This window comes from Stylophora pistillata, chromosome 2, assembly GCF_964205215.1.
Source record: "Stylophora pistillata chromosome 2, jaStyPist1.2, whole genome shotgun sequence".
Classification (NCBI taxonomy): Eukaryota; Metazoa; Cnidaria; class Anthozoa; order Scleractinia; family Pocilloporidae; genus Stylophora; species Stylophora pistillata.
In genome coordinates this window covers 32,775,565-32,790,862 of record NC_142520.1, presented here as the reverse complement: position 1 = coordinate 32,790,862, position 15,298 = coordinate 32,775,565, and the positions used below count along the sequence as shown (strand labels likewise).

Sequence of the window (15,298 nt, the reverse complement as noted above, 5' to 3'; positions counted from 1 at the left end):
ACTGGGTCCGTTTTTGGGACTCGCAAGGGCTCCTGGGGGCTACCTGCTACTATCCACCATATACTGTGGGGGAAGGATCCCTCTACCACCCCCTTGATTGAGGGTATTGGTGGGTATCGCTTCTCGGCGTTTTGGCTAAGTCAAGTAACCGTTGATTGGCCAATTTGGTTTTTTTTGTTGATTTCAGGTGGGTTCGGAAACCTTCGGGTTTTCCGTTTGTTTAAAAGTCAATGGCCGAGGCTAGTTCGCACACGTTGAGTGTTGATGATGTAGAGAGAAGTCAAAGTGAAAGTTCTGAGTTAAGTTCGCGCTGTTAGGCCGACCACGTTCCTCTTAATGATGAAGTAATTTCAGATAATCCTGTCGCGAATCCTGTAAGTTATGCTGAGGCCACAAGACCTGCCCAGCCCGTTGAAGATGTTGATGTAGAAGTTTCTGTACCTTTTCCAACTGACAATGAAGTCCCCGAACGACCGTGTACTGTTTTCGTGAACCCACGTGCTCGCCTTCCTGCGAATGTTTTCATCAATGCTTTGAACACTGCACAAGTTGATCCCCGAAGTATTTCCTGTATACAGCGACAGACCAATGGTGAAGTAGTTTTAACTTTCCGTAGTGTTGAACACCGCGAGAGTTTCCTTCGACTGAATACTCTGGAAATCCAAGGCCAACCGTTCGCCCTGAAAGACATCGATCGTCCCTTAACATATGTTCAGATCTTCGACGCTCCATATGAAATGCCCGATTCAGCTATTATCCACCGACTGTCTAAATATTGTGATGTATTACACCACCGCCGAGGCTACTTCAAACTACCTGGCTTCGAAAGTGTGCAAGATGGAGTTAGACATTACCGCGTGCAAATGAAGAACCCGATTCCTAATTTCATCCGCTTTGGAAAAATCCTTATCAATGTTCGCTGCAACCAACAACCCTGTACATGCCGTCACTGTCATCAAAGAGGCCATTTTGCCAACGCTTGCCATGAAATCGCCAGCTACAACTGCGAGCAAACAGGCCACCAAGCAGCCACGTGTCCGAATGCGCTTCTTTGTAGAATCTGTAAACAACCCAATCATCGCGCTAAATCCTGTCCGTTTTCTTCGTCCTGTAAACCAGCTTCGACTGCAACAGACGAATCAGCTTCCCAACAAGATGAAATCGAAGAAACAACTGAAGAAACACCTCCCGCCGACGATACCTACGACACAGATCACCAGATGAACGAAGACCCTCACACCGAAACAGACGACGACGCTTCACAAATGCAGATCCTAAACGACGACAACAGTACGAAACAAGACACTGAAACCCTTTCCTCGATCACCGACCCAGAAGAACATTTTTTTTCCTCCGATGAAACTACCGAAACTCTCGAACTGTTTTCTATTCCGAGCACACCGCCTATCACTAAAAGACCAGCTGCGAAACTACCATCTCAAGATATTCCACTGCGAATTCCAACTCGTCCGACTCTAGTAACTGGTAAAAAATCGATTTCTGAGGTCTCTGAAGGCCCCAAAAGCGAGCCCAGAGCCAAAAAACCGAACACAGGACATTCGCGCTCTCCGAAAAAGAAAAAGAACCGTAAGTGATTAACACGTCTTTATTTAGTAATACTCTCGACCGACTCTCCTTTTTCTAGCTGTTTTCATTGCTAAAATCTGTACTATAAATATCCGTGGTTTCGAAAATGCTGCAAAGCAAGATTTAATATTTGATTACGCTCGCTCTGGTAAATATGATTTTGTTTGTGTACAAGAAACTCTTGCGGCTCGCCCTGCAGCGATTTATTCGCTCAGAAAATCGTGGTCAGGCCCAAGTTTTTGGTCCCCGCCCTAGGAAAACAAGGTGGGGTTTGCATTTTAGTCTCTAAAGATTCCCCATTCAAAGTTGAACAGTGGAAAAAAGACAGCTCTGGAAGATTGATTAGTCTTTTGATTAGCTTAGGTAAACTTCGCTTTAATTTGGTAAATATCTATGCGCCCATGAATGTTACTGAGAGAAAGCTTTTCTATGATGAGATACACGATTTTTTCTCTCCAAATGCCCAGAAAATTATTGCTGGAGATTTTAATTGTATTGAGTCAACCCTCGATAAATTCGGAGGATCTGAAAATTCCTTTTCGGCCACACTGCGAGATTTTCGCGCTCTCCATGATTTGACTGACATCTGGAGAAAACACATGGTCGCTCAATGTTTTGTACTTGGTTTAATTCGTCCAAAACTATCGGTTCTCGTTTAGACAAATTTTTTATTTCCTCTGAATTGAGTAATTCCACAGTTCCCTGCGAAATTTACCCGTGTTTTTTCTCAGATCATGATTCTGTCTTGTTGACTCTCAATCTGGATAATTTTGTTTCTCATGGACCTGGCGTCTGGCGGCTAAATTTAGAACTCCTCGAAAATTCTGATTTTTGCAAAATTATTGATTCTCTTCTACAAAATTGTCTTTCGATTCGTAATAATTGTTCCTCTCTTTATGAGTGGTGGGATTTTGTGAAAGAATCTATCCGCCACACAGCGATTCAATTCAGCCGACGAAAACATCGTGATTTAAAAGTTGAAAAGATTTCTCTCACTAATCGATTAATTCAAGCTAAACATGCCCTGCTTGCGGGCGATAAGGACTCTCAACGACGAGTGGAATATTTTGAAAACGAACTGACAACTCTCAAACAATTGCAATTAGAATCTGTTAAATTAAGAAGTCAAGCAAAATGGATGGAAGATGGAGAAAAACCTATGAAATATTTTTTTAATCACGAAACCTCACGTGCCAAGCGAAATTCTGTCAACAGTGTTTACGACCTGAGCGGAAGCGAAGTCACCACTCAAAAGGACATCGCCGATGCTCATGTCACTTTTTACGCTCAATTGTACCCTCGAGAACCAGTAGACGAGCGAATCCAAAGTTTATTTTTATCTAAAGTCGAGAAAAAATTGTCTAGCGAGGAGTCCAACTCCTGCGAAGGTTTGTTGACATTGTCTGAAATTAACATCGCTTCGCAACAGCTCAACACAGGGAAAACTCCTGGCTCTGATGGACTACCAGTTGAGTTTTATCGTCGCTTTTTTCCAGTTTTAGGCCCGATTCTCGTAGAATTATTTAATTTTAGTTTCCAGGGAGGTTTCTTTTCTCCCTCCATGCAGAAAAGTATCACTCGCTAGATTTTTAAGAAAGGTGATTCAAAAGATCTGAAGAATTGGCGCCCGATTTCGCTGCTCAATGTTGATTATAAATTATGCTCTAAAGCTCTCACAAATCGGCTCGCAAAAATTTTACCTTGTATCATAAATGAAGATCAATCGTGCTCTGTCCCTGGCAGAACTATTTTTGATACTCTCACCCTGTTGAGAGACACCTTAGATTATTTCAACATTACTGGTGAACCTGGAATTCTTGTGAATCTCGATCAAGAGAAAGCTTTTGACCGAGTGGATCGCTCCTTTCTTTCTCGGGTTCTCGAGCGGCTTGGTTTAGGCCCTTTTTTTCAAAAATGGATCTCCACTCTTTACAGTAATGCGTCAATGAAAATAATTGTGAATGGTTATCTTACTGACAGAATTTCTCTTGAGCGTGGAGTCAGGCAGGGAGACCCTATGTCTCCCCTCCTTTATATTTTATGTGCTGAGGTTCTCGCTTGTAATATCCGTGCAGATACTTCCATCAAGGGTTTTCTAATTCCGGGCGCGAAAGGCCAGCTCTTTAAGATTAGACAATACGCAGATGATTCTTCGTGTTTTGTCAAAGATGTTTTTCCTTTGACACGTTTATTGTCACTCTTGCAACAATACGAATTAGGTACAGGAGCTAAATTAAATTTAGCTAAAACTGAGGCCATGTGTCTCGGAGCCTGGCGCTCGTGCCCTGATACCCCTTACGGTTTGACTTGGGTCAACAAAACTAAAATCTTAGGTGTCTGGTTTACGAATGGCAATCTGTCGGTTGACCAAGACAATTGGCAACCAAAGTTAAATAAGTTAGAACAAAACTTGAATCTCTGGAAGTCTCGCTCCCTCTCTCTGATTGGGAAAACCCTCATTGTCAATGTTTTAGGTGCTAGTAAGTTTTATTATCTAGCCAAAGTGCTACCCATCCCCGAGTGGGTCTACACCCGCTTCCGATCTTTGATTTTCCACTTCATCTGGGGATCTAAGATTGAAACTGTATCCCGTCAAACTCTCTCAGCACCAGCTGCTGAGGGAGGCTTAGGAATAGTAGAATTACACTCTAAATGTGTCTATCTGCAACTTTCGTATGTCACAGCTAGCCTGAATAGTCCAGACACCAAATCTTATTATTTTCTTAAGTATTTTATTGGTACTCAGGTTGCCAAGCTCCGACCGGAGTGGGCATGCCTTCGTGATAATTCTAGCCCCAGGGCAAGTACTTTAACTAGTTTTTACAAGAAGACCTTACCATTGCTGAATGAATTAACAACTGCAGTTCAGAGAGACCCTACTTTTAACTTTAGTTCGCGTATGATTTATTGTAAGTTTTTGGAGCAAACAGTGTCCTCACCCATTCTGCCATACTTCTGGCAGTCTGTCACAGGCTCTAGTTTTAATCTTGCTCTTCACTGGACTAAGGTCAGACATCCTAGTTGTGAGAATTTTAAAAATGATCTCGCTTGGCTTATAACCCTTAGAAGGGTTAAAGTCAGAGAATCTCTACGTTCTTGGCGATATGTAGATTCCCCAAACGGTGCATATTGTAACAGGCGCGAAACAATTGAACACTGTTTTCTCCATTGTAAAAGAGTCAGGGGGGTGTGGACTTATTTCATACCCACCCTCACTGCACTCTTAGGTAAAGCATTTCTCCCCAACATTAAGTTTGTTTTCTTTTATTTGTGGCGTAACACAGATGACACTGCGAACCGCATAGCTATTTATTTAATTAAGACTATTCTTCACAGTATTTGGTTATTTAGGAACAAAAGTACTTTTCATAATGGCACCGAGCCCCCCCCCCCCCCCCGGGCCATTATTAGATACATCACCCAGACCCTGTCTGTCAAGTTACACCTCGAGTACCATAGATTGACCTACCAGAATTTTATAACCCTTTGGAAACACCCAGCCTTCTGTGATTTTGTAAACTCCGAAATGGTTTACCTCTTTATCCAAAAATGATTTCAGACAAGAACAAAACAAGAAACAAAGATGAAAAGTGATCTCGAATGAAAATTAAAATTGAAACAAAAAGGAACAGAAACTTTCACATAGACATCTTTGATTTAGCTCCAGCTAAGATCAAAAGTCAACATCTCCATAGCTTACAACAGGAAAATTTTAAAAGGAAGGTTAGCTCCAGTCAAGATCAAAAGTCAACACACCATTTGCAACAAGATTATCACCCCCCTCAACATAGCTTAACCGAATTGTTTAGTATCTAGACCCTGTCTAGATAATACCCCCGTCATTTAAGACACCATATAATGTCACCTATAATGGTAAGAGGTTAAGTCATTGATGTAAAGCCCATGAAATGTAATTAACGTAAGCAGGTAAACAGATAAAAAGGTAAACAGTCAAATAGAGTAAATTGATGTAAAGATTGAATGATATGAATAAAATTTAAAGAAAAAAAAAATCTGTTCTTATCAGCTTAATATCTGATACGCTGCTCATTGAGTAGCTCATATATTAAACTGATTTTTGGAACTGGGCTGTGGAAAAGAGGCTTGCCTCGTCCCAGCCACGGGTTGCCTCGGTATAGCACTACCTCCGAGTGTGGCCCACTTCCCTTTTGGGGAAGACACATTTAATGGAAGGAAAAATAATGACTATAGCATTCTCTTCTGTGCACAGGAGCCCTGCAGCTCCAAAGGGAAGGCAGAAAAAGACATGACGGGCCAAGGCGGCAACTGACACTGCACTGATGAGACCCACATAGGTTGAAACAGTGTGCGCCCTACTTACCTGACGCGGGATTTCATCTTTGCAAGGGAAAGTGTCGGTCCGAAACCTCATCTTGGGCAAGGATTTTGTAAGTATTCTCTCATTTTCAATTTATTCGACTGTGCTAAGTACCTGCCGGGAGTGGAACGCCAGTCTTTTTTTTTTGTCTTGTTGTTTTCGGTCACCCATCTCTTTTTTGGTTTTTTTCGGTGGGTCCGAACTTTGTTGGGAACCCATCCAGGTTTCAGCTTTGCTGAACTTGGTGGGTTTTTTTGCCTTTTTTTGGCAATTGTTGTAGTCCTTTTTCTCTCCTTTCTTTCCTTTTTTTTTTTTTCTCTCTTCCTATTCCTTTTCAAAATGTTAATTTGTGCTAGAACTTGTGTTGTCCAAGCTACGGCGGCAGTTACGGTCCACCCTAGACCAGCTGTTCTCAAAATGTTAGAAAAAGTAATCGACTCTAATAAACTATCTGCGGTTCAGTTCGTTCCGGGAGGCCTTATTCGCCTCACTTTTAAAGATCCTGATGATATGGCGAGTCTTGTTGAGTCCGGTTTCATCAATCTCGATGGCGTAGAATGTAGCGTCACTAATTCTGATCGTCCGCACACGCTCGTCTACATCCATCATTACCCCGCTGAAGGGGATGATGAGATCCTTTGCGAGGACTTCAAGATTTTCGGGAAAGTCTTCTTATGTAAACGTCAGGCATTCATGGGGCGACCAGATCTTCTTACTGGATCGCGAATTCTTACTATGTCCATGGAAAAACCAATCCCCGCACAAATTACCATCGACGGCTACCCTGTGCGTATTTGGTATCGTGGTATCAAGCCATTCTGCTTTATCTGTAAATCATGGGCCATAAAGCTGCTGACTGTCCCTACAATGGAAAATGCAGGCAATGTGGGGAAGCTGGTCATCTTGCCCGTAACTGCCCTTCCCGCCGTACCGGAAATGTCTGGGGATCTAGCCCCATGTTGTTCCCCCGGCCGCTGATTTCCCGCCCATTTCTTCTGGAGATGTGGCCAATCTGCCGGGCAACGTTCCTTGTCCACCCAACGATTCTGTTGATCTTACGTCTGAAGAAATGGTCATCTCTGCTCCTGGCGAGGCCAGTAATAATGAAATCAATGTTTCAATTAACGTATCTAATTCATCTGAGGCCTCAGGAATAAATTGTACTCCTAATAATAGTATCGCTGGTCAAAGTACCAGTTTAGTCAATAATAGTGAGACCGGTCAAAGTACCGGTCCTTTAGTTAATAATAGTGTTAAGTCTGGTCAAAGTACCAGTCCAATAGTTATTGATAATGTTAAGTCTGGTCAAAGTACCAGTGAAATAGTTAAGTCTGGTCAAAGTACCAGTAAAATGGTTAATGATAATGTTAAGTCTGGTCAAAGTACCAGTTCTTTAGTTAAGTCTGGTCAAAGTACCAGTGAAATAGTTAAGTCTGGTCAAAATACCAGTAAAATAGTTAAGTCTGGTCAAAGCACCAGTACCAGTAATACTAGTGTTGGTCAAAGTACCACTAAAGTAGTCAATGTGGGTGATGTCGATGATGATATCACCAAATTCTCCTCTCAGGACTCTACCCCTGTTCAGGGCTCAGAGTCTCCTGATATTTCTGAATTCTCCTCTCCTCTCATGAGGAGCATGTCATTGGACGGTTTTGAAGTTGTCTCCAGGAAACGTTCTAAGAAACGTGTCATGGCTCCTTCTCATGCTCAGGTGGCGAGTGCGGTCTCTAAGCGTACGAAGGCTGTCCCCAATCTTCCCAGTAGGAAGGGGAAACCCCAGCCCCAGCCCTGGCTTTCATGAGGGTCATCCATCTCTTCCTCATGGCTTTGTCTCTGCTTACTTTGAATGTCAATGGCATCAGGGACCGGTCGAAGCGTGATGGTCTCGTGCAATGGTTGCGCTCTCTCCCGGTGAAGGTGGATGTTATCTGCCTTCAGGAGACTCATTGTGTTTCCTTAAATGAATGTTCATCGTGGTTTTCCTCGTCTGGTTTCTTGTCTGTGCTAGCCCCGGGTTCTATTCACTCTTGTGGGTGTGTTGTTCTCTATCGTCCCTCTATCTCTCTTCTAAACTCTCGGTCTGCTGATGGTCATTTCTTACAATGTGAATTCTCGTTTCATGATAAAATTTTCCGAGTTCTCTGTGTCTATGCTCCTAATTGCAACCCTGCACGAGACCTGTTTTTCGATGGCCTTCATTCAAGGATCGACCCTTCCATCCCTACGGTCCTTGCTGGAGATTTCAATGCTGTATTTGATAGGGCTCGAGATAGGCGTGGCCCAGACCCCGCCTCCTTGTCTGGAGATAGTTCTCCCACACTAAACCATCTTTTTGAGGCGTCCTGCGTCATTGACATCTGGCGTTATCTCCACCCCACTACTCCTGGGTTCACCTGGACCAGGTGGAATGGCAGTTTAGCGTCGTGTATTGACCTTTTTGGGGTCCCATTTGTGTGGGTCCCATCAGTGTCGTCTTGTTCCGTGTATCTGTGTCCGTTCTCGGACCATCGCGGTTTGTGTTTGTCTCTGTCTGTTCCCGATGCCGTTCCACCTGGCCCAGGCTACTGGAAGCTGAATACTTCCATCCTCGACAATCCGGACTATCGTCAACTAGTCCGTGATGAATGGTCTGCTTGGCGCCTTGCCATCCCCCGCTTTCCTTCTCTAGCTAAGTGGTCGGATCGTGGGAAAAGTAAAATCAAGGGGCTTACTATCCGCTTTTGTGCAAATAAAGCCCGCACAACATCTTCATCCAGAGATGCCCTGGTATGTCTTGTCCAGGATCTTCAGGCCAAAGTTGATGCTGGAATTACTTCCTGCATTGACCCTTGGCGGTCTGCTTGTTCCGAGCTTGCCCGGCTTGATTCCCATGCTGCGAGGGGGGCTCAGGTGCGTGCAAGAGTCCGATGGGTTGAAGAGGGAGAGTCTTCCTCGCAGTATTTTCTTCGTCTCGAGAAAAAACGTTCCGCTGACCGTCATATCTCTGCGCTGAGAGAGCCTGATGGCTCTATCGTCTCCTCTTCTGCCGATCTCTGTGCGTCTCTTGGTTCCTTCTATTCTAGTCTTTATACAGCCTCTCCTACTGACCCTCATGTTCAATCTTCTCTTCTTGAAAATTTGTCTTCTGTTCTCTCTCAAGATCAGGCCAACAGTTGTGAGGGCCCTCTTACATCATCAGAGGTCCTCGTCGCTCTCAAAGGCATGGCTCGTAACAAGGCACCTGGTTTAGACGGCCTGCCTATGGAATTCTATCTCCGTTTCTGGGACGTGGTTGGCTCTGATCTTCTTTCTGTTCTTAATGAATGCTCTTCCTCTGGTTTTCTCTCCCTCTCTCAGCGCAGAGGTATCATCACTCTGTCTTTCAAGAAGGGGGACCGCCTTGACCCCAAAAATTGGCGGCCCTTATCTCTTCTAAACGTTGATTATAAACTTGATTCTCGTGCCATAGCTGGGCGTCTCCTCCGGGTAATACACCTCGTTGTCAGCCGTGATCAAACATGCGGAGTCCCCAGCCGTTTCATCGGAGAAAATGTTGCTCTGCTTAGAGACGTGGTCAGCTATACTGAGTCTTCTGGCACCCCTGTTGCCATCCTGTTCCTCGATCAAGAGAAGGCTTTTGACCGTGTGGATTGGGGCTTCATGCGGTCCACTCTCGTCACCATGGGCTTTGGCCCTTCCTTTGTCGCGTGGGTCGACTTGTTCTATACTCATGTTCAAAGCGCGGTCAATGTGAATGGGTTCCTGACTCCTTTCTTTAGCCTTTCTCGTGGTGTCCGGCAGGGGTGCCCTCTTTCTCCCCTCTTATATGTTCTTGTGTCTGAGGTTCTTGCGTGTAGTATCCGTGCAGACCCCCGTATCAAGGGTCTGTCTCTCCCTGGGTGTCCCGTACTGTCTCCCATCTCGCAGTACGCGGACGATACATCTTTAATCCTTACCACTGATTCTGGCATTCTGGCTTCCCTTGAGACTTACAAGCTTTTTTAACTAGCTTCTGGATCTAAGATCAACCTTTCTAAGTCCAAGGGTCTCTGGTTGGTTGGTTGGCGGGGTCGTACGGACCCCCCGGTTCCTTTTGACTGGTCTCCTGCTAAGCTTAAGGTGCTGGGGGTGTTTGTCGGCCCCGGTAACCTTGATGAAGACAACTGGCGTCCTCGCATTAATGCGGTGGACCGTGTTCTCAAGTCTTGGCGTTCTCGTGTTCTCTCTTTTCATGGCAAGGCCCTAGTTATTAACGCTCTCGCCCTCTCCCGGGTTTGGTATGCGGCCTCTCTTATCCACATGCCGGCCTGGGTGGAGGCGAAGCTTTCCCGTCTTGTTTTCTCGTTTTTCTGGTCTGGCAAGTGTGAGCTCGTCTCCCGTTCGGCCGTGGTTCAATCTCCCCTTTTTGGTGGTTTTTCTGTGGTTAATATTCAGTCCAAGGTGAGGGCCCTCCTTGGTCAATGGGTGAGGAGATTCGTCTCCTCCCCATCCAGTTGGGTCGCTCTCATGTCCTTTTGGTTTAACTCTTTCTTTGGTGTCTCTCCTCTTGTTGTGTTTTCTCGTCCTTTTAGTTTCGACCTCAGGGTCTTGCCGCCCTTCTATCAAGCTCTGGTTTTGGCCTGGCTTAAGCTCGACGGGGCTTTCGCCACGTCAAAAAACTCTTTAGTCTACTGCTCTGCATGCCCTCTTGTTTGTTCTCCCGTTCTTACTATGTCTACCAAGTCTTGCTACCTATATCTTCTCTCTGAGAACATGGTCCAGCCTTATTGTGTCCTTAAGTTTCTATTCATCTATCCCAACCTTGACTGGCCTGCCACGTGGCGTGCCCTATCCTTCTTTTATCTTGACCGTCGTGTCATCGACCTAAATTGGAAGATTGCGCACGGCGTCCTGTACACCGCCCGGCGTCTCTCCTCCTTTGGTTTATCTCTTCCTCTCTTGTGTTTTTGTGGACCCACGGTCGAGTCACTCAAGCATTTGTTCTTCTACTGTCCACTTGCTCAGAGTGTTCTCGCCTGGGTCCAGTCCTTGCTGTTTTCCTTCTCTCCTATGTGTCCTGCCATCTCTTTATGTCATGTCCTCTTTGGTTTCAACTCTAGTGAACTGGTTTCTGTCCCGCGTGTCTTTGTCTATCTGCTCAATGTTTCTAAGTTTTGTATTTGGCGGAGTAGGAACGATTTCCGTTTCCGTAACGTTCGTCCTGGCGATGTGGAGGTGATTGCTTCTATCAAGGACCGCCTGAAGTTTTATTTACCAATTTCCTTCAGGCGGTGCAAGTCTGACAGGCGTCGTCGCGTCTTCCATCATCAGTGGGGCGCCCGTGGCATCATAGCTTCAGTGGTAAACGACTCCCTTGTCTTTTCCATTTAGTCCTGCTCCCCGTAGTTATTTAGTTTCCTTTTTTGCTCGAATGAGTGTGTCTCGGTGCTGCTCGTGCTGGGTCTCCTTTATTGGTGTACTGCACAGTAGCCTCGTTCTTCTTTTGCTTGAGTGACGTGTGATCTTTTGCTTGAGTGAGCGTGTCTTTGTGCTGCTTGTGCTGGGTCTCCTTCATTATTGTACTGCACAGTAGCCTAATTGTTAGTATCTGTTTCGTAACCCATGTGCTGGGTCTCCTTCGTTGGTGCACTGCACTGGGCCAGTATCTTTCGTTCTGTCTACTTTGTAAGTGTGTCTGTCCGCTGCTTGTGCTGGGTCTCCTTTGTTGGTGCACTGCACAGTAGCCTTTCGTGAGTATTTGTTTTGTTGTCCATGTGCTGGTCTCCTTTGTTGGTGTACTGCACTGGTCTGTTTGTCCTTCTTCGTTTTAGTTCTGTGTACCCAACTTTTGTTTCTGTGAGGTGAGGTTCGATTCCCCAGCGAGTTTTGCGTCTGGTGACCCTCGTTTCTGGTGGACCCTAACCCTAAGGCATTGCACGCAAGCCATGGGTGGGATTAGTCCTGTTGGTTGGCGGGCATGGCACATGCCCTTCATCGGGGGCCCGGCTGTCCACCTTAAACATAAAAAAAACTTACCTGACGCGGGATTTTTCCTTAGCATTGGGGAGTTAGGCTGCAAGAAGCTTTGGGCATTGGATATCGTGAGTATATTCTCTCTTTCCTCAACAATTACAGTCGTGCTAAGTACCTGCCGGGAGGGAACGCCGACTTCTTTTTCTTTTTTTTTGGCTTGGTCACCCATCTGCTTTTTTTACCTTTTCGTTTGTTCCGAACTTCAGTCACCCATCCGTTTTTTCAGCTTTGCTGAACTCAGGGTCTGAACTTCGTGGTTGTTTTCGCTCGTGGGGCTTTTGGTCGCTGCCCTCCCCACCTGCGCGTGTCCTATATCGGCCATGCGCCCATCCCTTACGCGGACTATCGACGTTCAGGTATATGGGTTTCCATCAGGTACCAATCGGGTGGATATTTTCAACGGTCTTTGGGATACGCTTGAGAATCTTCCTTTCCATAAAGTAGTTGCCATACAGGAGTGCCCTGGCCATGTGGCCAGGATAACTTTTGAGGCGGGAGGTGAGAGCTCCAAACAGCATTTTGAGAAGGAGGGGTTTATTTTTGTCAATGGGGTGCAGTGCAAGGTCATTACGCCTCCCCCACCCCCTCCACCGGTCACTATTGTGGTGGTATACTGGTATCCTCTCGAGGAACCAGACATCGCGGTTAATACCGTCCTGAGTGCGTTTGGGACCGTCAATCATGTACGGAACCAATTTTGGTCTGGGAGACCCTCAGTATCTACTGGGTCTAAAGTTGTTAGGATGGTCCTTGAAAGGGAGATTCCCCTGTTTATAAATATCAATGGAATCCGCTGTAAGATTTGGTACCGGGGCCAGCCCCTCCGCTGTGATCGTTGTTGTAAGGAGGGACACAAAGCTACCGCTTGTCCAGACAAGGGGAAATGCTACCGATGCCATAAAGAAGGTCACCTCAGTCGCAACTGCCGCGACTTTACTGTGTGGGGCACTCCTCTTGCCACAACCACCTCTGTTGACGCGGAGACCTCTGAGATCGCTCCCGCCCCAGTTCCGGAAGTAGGCGATGACTCTCTCAACGGTGTGGCTTTTGACTCTAGGGCTACTGGTGTGAGTCTTGTTGACAATGTTGTTTGGTCTGAGGTCGAGGCTGAGGGCGATGTCCCCCCTCCTCCTCCTGGTTTGGTTACTGAAAATACTTTAGCTAAGGAAAATACTATAGTTAATAATAATGAAAATAAGGGAATTAGTGAAAATACTGTAGTTAAAGTGCTACTGATACGAAATTTTCGCATCTCAAATTTTTGCTCTAACCTGTAGTTTTGAATATGGTGATCATCATGAGATAATTTGCTTTGGCCAAAATGAGGCGAAAGATATCTTTTTTAACCGTTCGAATCAAAAATTTTACACAAAACCATGTCTGGGCTCTGGTACCGAGCGAAATGGATTGATGACGTCACTGGTTGTGTTCACTCCGATAGCGTGGTTTATTTCACTCACTGTTTGTTTGTATTCGTGGGCGAAGGAGATGGCAGATATTGAAGTTTTGTCAAGTGAATCTTCTTGTGAACGAAGCGAAGTTGTCTCCAGTAGCGAAGAGGAAGATGGTGTCGTAAAATGGGGTTGACAGGCCTACACGACTCCCCAGCGTGTGTTTAGAGTAGCCTATTCAAAGTTTAGCCCTCACGAGTATGTCTTTGAGCGAACGTCCTCTTTTGTAACATACGAGCGGCGGATTTTTGTATAGTTTGCTCAGTAGTGGTTGTGTTTCTATTAAATGCCAGTTTTTCACGAGCAGTTGCTTTTTGTGTAGCACTGAGAACGCACATCAGGGATTGCGTCTTTTTCGAATCGTTCGCCTTTGTAGATGTACAGCTATTTTTTTTACGGTCTCGATCGTTAAGTTGTCTTGATTGCTTTCAGCTTGCGCCACACGCGCTGATTCGACCGTTCTACAGCTCTTAGTGTTCAGTGTTCCAGCCGTTTTGGCTCGTTTTCTTTTCTTTATTTCGGTATTAAAACGACCGATTTCACGTTCATAGAAGCACATGATCGCCTTTACTGTTTCTTGCTCCGCGTTGTTATGGATTTGCTATATCTCATCTTTTAAATCCTCGTCTGCTCTTATTTTGGCCCTCGCCCTATACTGTAGGGATTCTGGGCATGTTCTGCTAGGCATTTTGTACAGAGGGATTTGTTCGTTATCCTCAGACTTGCCAAGTAGATCATCTTCAGTGGTGGTTTCGTATGGGGCTTCCATGTTTTCTTCATTCTCTGAATGGCATTGCTTTGGTCCGGGGCGTTTAGTAGCCCATCTGCCGTTATAATGTCTTTCGACATTTTATGTAGATGGTCAGGCAAGACTGCGGTTTCGATCCTAATCTTGTGGATCTCGTCAATTGCCGATTAACTAAATAGACTGGTAGAGATTCGTTGTCGGTATCAGTCGGGAATTTTGCTCCCTATCCAGGCGAACCTCTCGCAGATAGCCAAGCTGCCGATATGGCCGCCGATGAAGAAAACGAGGATGCCATTTTGCCCGAAATCCTCTTTTTCGGCTTCCCAACATGCAAGCCACAGTCCATGCTTTTACCCTTCTTTCACAGAAGTACACAACCAGTGACGCCACAGGGCTGTTTTGGCCGCGCCAAGATGGCCGCCAATTTTTATCTCAGCCGGTCAACTTCGAATTGTTAAAAATGTACTTTCCGCTACGCATTGGCCCAAAAAAAGTACACAGCGTTTGCAAATAACGTTCAAACTCTATTATATTGCAAAAATCTCGCATATGAAAATTACGTTTCAGTAGCACTTTAAGACCACTGAAAACGGTGGAATTAATGATAGTGAAAATACTATTAATAATAAGAATAGTGAAAATAATGAAACTATTGAAAGTAGTGAAAATATTGAAATTAATGATAATGGTATGGATAGCGCACCTAGCACTTTGGAAGACAATTCCAAATATCTATGTGAAAATGTGGCCGACACGGATGGCCTCTTGGTTGACAAAGAGATGTTTCAGGCATCTGGCTTACGCAAAAGACCTGTTTCTTACATTTCTCCGGAGGACTCTGCCCCCTCAGAGTCCGATGCCTCTCTTGACCCAGTTCCTCGGTCGCGCCGTCGATCCTCTAAGAAACCTTCGTTTATTCCGGGCCAACACTCCTTGCCAGGTGCTACTTCATCTGCTGCCCTCCTCGCCTCTGGTCGCCCCCCTTCTGGAAAGTCATCACTGTTCTTTACCCCATCCTCATGGCTTTGTCCATTCTAACACTTAACTGTAATGGTATCCATGACCCGTCTAAACGTGCTGGTCTCGTGCAGTGGCTGCGATCCCTTCCTGTGAGTGCCGATATTGTTTGCCTCCAGGAAACCCATTGTATTTCGTCATCTGAATGTTTGTTGTGGTTCTTGT

General features: G+C 45.4%; 1 protein-coding gene and 1 pseudogene across 1 annotated transcript; both read left to right on the top strand.

The window, feature by feature from the left end:
- The first annotated feature begins 5,577 nt into the window (after positions 1-5,577).
- LOC148738419 (U2 spliceosomal RNA) lies at positions 5,578-5,754 on the top strand (annotated as a pseudogene).
- Positions 5,755-10,019: 4,265 nt separating this feature from the next.
- On the top strand, positions 10,020-11,448 carry LOC148738418 (uncharacterized). Its single transcript, XM_088750376.1, has one exon. It carries the CDS (start codon positions 10,205-10,207, stop codon positions 11,273-11,275), a length of 1,071 nt encoding a protein of 356 aa, XP_088606502.1. The 5' UTR covers positions 10,020-10,204; the 3' UTR covers positions 11,276-11,448.
- The last annotated feature ends 3,850 nt before the right edge of the window (positions 11,449-15,298 follow it).

Coding starts and splice junctions, on each gene's coding strand:
- LOC148738418 (XM_088750376.1), top strand. CDS start 10,205: ATGCCGGCCTGGGTGGAGGCGAAGCTTTCCCGTCTTGTTTTCTCGTTT.